Below are 5,000 nucleotides of genomic sequence, written 5' to 3' on the forward strand. Positions count from 1 at the left end.
CAGGTGTGATGCAGATACAGAAAGGTGGCCAACTGGTTTCTGTCGAGCACCTGGTAAGCCACAGCACAGCCGATCTTGGACAGGCTCTTCCAGAACTCTCCCCAGCCTCTAGAGAGCTGCAAGTGAATCAGATTGGGGCAATATTGGATCAGAGCGCCCACGTTGGCTATGTTTCAAAGGCGACTTGTTCCGCAACACAGCAAGGAACAGAGCGTGGCCGAGAGATCTTACCGCTCCTCCTCAGTCACGTTGCAACAAAACATGTGGATGGCAAAGTACTCCGACAGCCGCAACAAGAGAGACAGGCGAATGTTCTTGGCCTGTCCGAGGTCGGTCAGTTCGTCGACGTCCAGCTGGTTGACCAGGGCGCACGTGCCGCATCGACGATTGCGGCACCGCGAGGTGGCTTCGCAAACTCGACCGCCTTGTTCTGCCAGCAGCGCGTAAGGACAATTCTGGTCATGGTCATCGCTTGCTTGTGAAGAGCAGCTTGTGGTGGTGGTGATTACCGTCCCCAGGCAAAGACAGTTCCTCTTGCAGGCGTTCCCCGCCTCCTGGATCTTCTGCTTGACCAGCGTCTCCCGCTGGTCGTGTTGGGATGCCGGCGAACTCTGCCGGGGCTTTCTGCGTTCTGGCTGCTCCTCCTCCTCCACCTGCACCTTGAAGCACTGCGACGGTAAGAATTTAGCATGAAAACATGTCATCAGTCATAATTTGCGTGTTTTTTTCTTATTTGGGTTCATGGCTTTTGTGTTTCCTCCAGATCATGAATAATTATAATTATATTTCATAAATTAGGATGGATGCTGAGGAAAATTTGTACAGGACAATGAACACCCTTCCAGTGTACTGAGACACTGTCATCAGCCAGGGGTCCTGTAAAATGCAAAATAACACTTCCATGAATATTGGTGTTCTTCTTATTATTATAATTATAATAATAATTTTTTTTTTCACATCATATCATGCATCTTACAGTGATCATCCAAATAAGATCAGAGCAAGAAGAAAATCATAATAAGATCAAGAACAATAATAATAATAATATTATTATTATTAAGGATGATAATAATAATCTAATAACAGAGGTTTTGGACAAACAATCGAGAGTAAAATCCGGGGCCACCGGTTCTTTAAGGATTGCTCACGCTGCCTTCAACTGCTTGCGTCTCTTGCGATGGCCAGACAAAGACGAGGCTCTGGGGCTCTCTGGAGCGTTTGATTCCGGGCGAGTCGCCGCAGGTCCTACGCCCGCGAGTTCTGGCCGGGGTCGTTCCTTGACCGTTTTGAGGTAGTAGGCCACAAGACGATTCAGGTGGTACAGGACGGTGCAGTGTAGCGCTCGTGCTGGGGGTCGGGAATGTTGGCGCCATCACGTTGCCGAAGCGATCCAGCCAAAACTGTCGCAGGTTACAGTCGAAGGCCTCGTTTCCGGTTCTCATCTTCTCGCCCAGCAGCTAGCTGGGCTCGTAGAACATGCGCTGCTTGTCGAACAGCAGCCGCCTCTCCTCTCGGTTCTCCCTGCAGTCGTCGTGGCGGGAGGCCGGCAAGTATCCCTCAGCCAGGGCCACCTAGCGCTCGCAGTAGCGCTGGCAATCGCTCAGGTCGGTAAAGCCCACAGCCGAGCCCTCGTCCATGGGATACAATACAATACAATACAATATTTTATTATTTGACAATAAGTCCTTATTTCCCTGGCTCCGCAGGTAGCAGTGCTAATCGAGGCGGGCCAGGATAATCAGTAAAAAAAGAAGAAAATACACACAGTAAAACTACCGAGAAATAGATAGATAAGTAGATAGAAAAGTAAATACGAAAACAGATTGTCTAAAGAAACACCTAGCTATGTAATTGAGGTTGGCAACGCAGTATATTATGAGAGGTTGATAAATAAGACAAAATGAATAAGATAAGATAAGCGAAGCAAATATGATGGCTACTAAGAGTATTTGCTAACTTTTGAGATTATCGATTGTAAGTCTTCGTAGGAGTCTTCAGATTCTAATATATTGAATATGATCATAGGAATTTTCCTTTTAAAAATGGGTTTTGGTAATGTTCGGTACTTAGTTGGTATCTCATTCCACAGTTTTGTACCAATTCTTGAAAACGATTTTCGTTCAATTTCAAGTTTTGACTTTTTAATATAAAAGTTGTTGGAAACTGAAGATCGCGTCGTATTATATGAATGAATTTTTGCAGTAGGGATGAACAAATCCTTCAATTGTGAAGGGATAACATCGTTATTTACATCATGCGTTGTTTCAGCTAGCAATTTATAATACAAAAAGTGAATAGGTAAAACATTTGCATGAAGGAACAAAGGAATGGCGTGATCACACCTGTCAGCGAAGCACATGAAACGGAGAGCACGTTTTTGGAGGATCAAAAGCTTATTTAGTTGAGTTTTGCCAGCTTGTCCCCAAGCAATTAAGCCGTATCGTAAATAAGGAACAATAATACTAACAAGAGTATGGAAGGGAACAAAATGCCTTATCTTTGACAGTAATCCAATGGTTTTGCTAAGTTTAAGTGTTATAGAGTCAATTTGGTTTTTCCATGACAGTTTATAATCGATTAGGACACCGAGATATTTCATACGATCTTTACATTCCAAGTAGGTTAATGTATTTGTTTGGTGAACGTTAATATATATTGTAGGAAGAAATGAAAGGCGTTTTTGATAAGGGCGAAAAATTACGAAATTTGTTTTATTGACATTTAAGGGTTAGTTTGTTAGATACTTACCACTGGTACACATTATGTAGTTCAAGAATTTTAAGGTCTTTGTGGTTGTGAAGAATATTTGTATCATCAGCAAATAAATAGAATTTTAATTTCTTTGAGCTGCAGTAAATGTCGTTGACATACAGGAGAAAGAGCAATGGTCCTAAGACTAAGCCTTGACGAACTCCACAAGTAATAAGTGTCTTATTAGACGACCTATTTCCAACTACCGTCTCTTGTACTCTCTCTTGTAAGTAAGAACTAAACCAATCGTTAATTAACCCCCAAAAACCATAATGAGCTCATTTTTTAAGCAAAATACCATGATCAACGGTATCGAAAGCTTTCTTTAAATCAACAAAGACACCACAAGAGAACTTGCCAGCATCCATATTTGATTGGATGGCATTAACAATATCAAGAATTGCACGTTCCGTTGACAAGTTTTTCAAAAGTTCTGTTGAAACAGGATAATAGTGAAATTGGTCTATAGTTATTAAGATTCGTCTCATCGTCAGATTTGAAGATTGGTATAACTTTGGCCATTTTTAGTTTGGAGGGGAACGTACCGATTTCAATAGACTTATTGAAGATATTTAATAAAACTTCACTTAAAATTTCATTTTCATATTTAAGTATGCTTACAGGGATTGAGTAGAATCCGTATGATTTATTTTGAGGCATAGAAAGAATTTCTAATTTAATTTCTTTGGGGCTTATTGGGAAGCAGTCCACTGGACAACCTGAGGCTGTCCCACAGGAACAGGTCGAAGTTAAACTGGGTCGGATGTTCGGGCGAGGTGGCCAATCCCACCGGAAAGAACGGGGCCACGGTCTCCGGGGTTTGGGCTCGTCGCACTCTCTCCTCTTCCCGCAGTCTCTCCTCTCTCTGCTCTCTGGCATTGTCTAGGGCCACGTGGTCGACGGCCGCGTCCTGGGAGTGGCTGCCGTCGGTCAAGAAATTACTTCGGCGAGAAAGGCACGGGTCAGACAGAGTTCTTCTTCTGGTCGGGTATTGGAGAAACTCCCCACACACACACAAACTCTCCCCGAGACGGTTGCATCGCACAATGACACCTTGACGAAGCTTGACTCGGTCTCCTCGGTTCGCCTAGCCTAACCTTTTCTTTTTGCAACCCAAATGCGCTGGCAGGTAAGATCGAGTCAAGCTTTCTCAAGGATTCTAGATGATCACAATCGTAATAATGCTAATTATTATCATTATTAGTAAGAATGTCCATTCAAGTGGTACTAGGATCCAAAAAATCATTTGCTTTTTTATCTTGAGATTTCCAAATTAGCACCTAACTGGCCAAATTTGCCACCTCGAGTCTTATACACGCACGAAGACTGCTTTCGTGATTTTGAAGGTGACGTTTTGGATTTAGCCTTCAAAACCACCCGGTCAGACAGGCAGAGGGTTGGATCTAGAGCAAATGACGTCATTTACTCGCCAGCTTCAAATATCAGCGTGTCGATGCAATTATGGATTATAACGATGCAGAACACGGCTTTAAACGTCTAAAAGCGCTGCCTAGGAATTCAGGCGCGTTCTCTCAAGATTTTAAAGTGAGTCGTCAGGCGGACCACTGTGCGCGTGTGTGTTGTGTTTTAAGAAAATTCCAGTTCAAAGAAACAGGTGTGTTTCTTTTGAAATCAGATCTTGGGTCAGTTAGTGTAAGAATGTTTTTTTGGTCGTGGTACCACTTGAATGATTATAACGCAAAAAGCATGTTTTCGTGCAGAGAGTAAAAGATATTGTTACAAAATGTTGAAATGGAATCCATCGTGCACCAAGGTTTTAAAGAACTCACCCAGACTCTTCGACGTCCACATCACATTCACTCTGCACGAAACGCGCCGATCTCCTGGTTGCTTTTCTCTTCGTCTTCTTCTTGCAAGGCATGCCTACATACTGAGTGAACTTGACATTTTTCACACGCTGCATATATTCCGTTCTCATTGTCCAAAATCCGTCCAGCTCGCAACAATGGTTGATTGACAGGTCATCCTGGCTTGTGCAGCCAAATTCCAGTCAAGGTATTTGCTGCTCTTATCACGCGTGTCATCATGCAAAACGTTTCACCCCCTGCCTCGTCTGTCTGCAAAACCGTTCGTTTTCGTGCACTCACTGGTGAAATCCGGCTATTCATTCATTCATTCATTCATTCCGAGATTGCACAACTCACTACAGTTCTTGAAAGTGTCCTTTTGACCATCCATCCAAGCTTCATTGATTCAATAACAAGTAAACACATCAATCAAGAAAGAAA

The 5,000-nt window shown here is 43.1% G+C and overlaps 1 protein-coding gene across 1 annotated transcript in view; it reads left to right on the forward strand.

The window, feature by feature from the left end:
• Positions 1-8: 8 nt before the first annotated feature.
• LOC138020184 (uncharacterized) overlaps positions 9-5,000 on the forward strand; it is a 14,378-nt gene continuing 9,386 nt past the window's right edge. Inside the window, exons 1-2 of the mRNA XM_068867210.1 lie at positions 9-333; positions 449-676. Coding sequence (XP_068723311.1) covers positions 9-333; positions 449-676 — 553 coding nt within the window. The remainder of the gene's footprint in view (positions 334-448; positions 677-5,000) is intronic.

Source organism: Montipora capricornis, chromosome 10 (assembly GCF_036669925.1).
Source record: "Montipora capricornis isolate CH-2021 chromosome 10, ASM3666992v2, whole genome shotgun sequence".
In the NCBI taxonomy this organism is placed as follows: Eukaryota; Metazoa; Cnidaria; class Anthozoa; order Scleractinia; family Acroporidae; genus Montipora; species Montipora capricornis.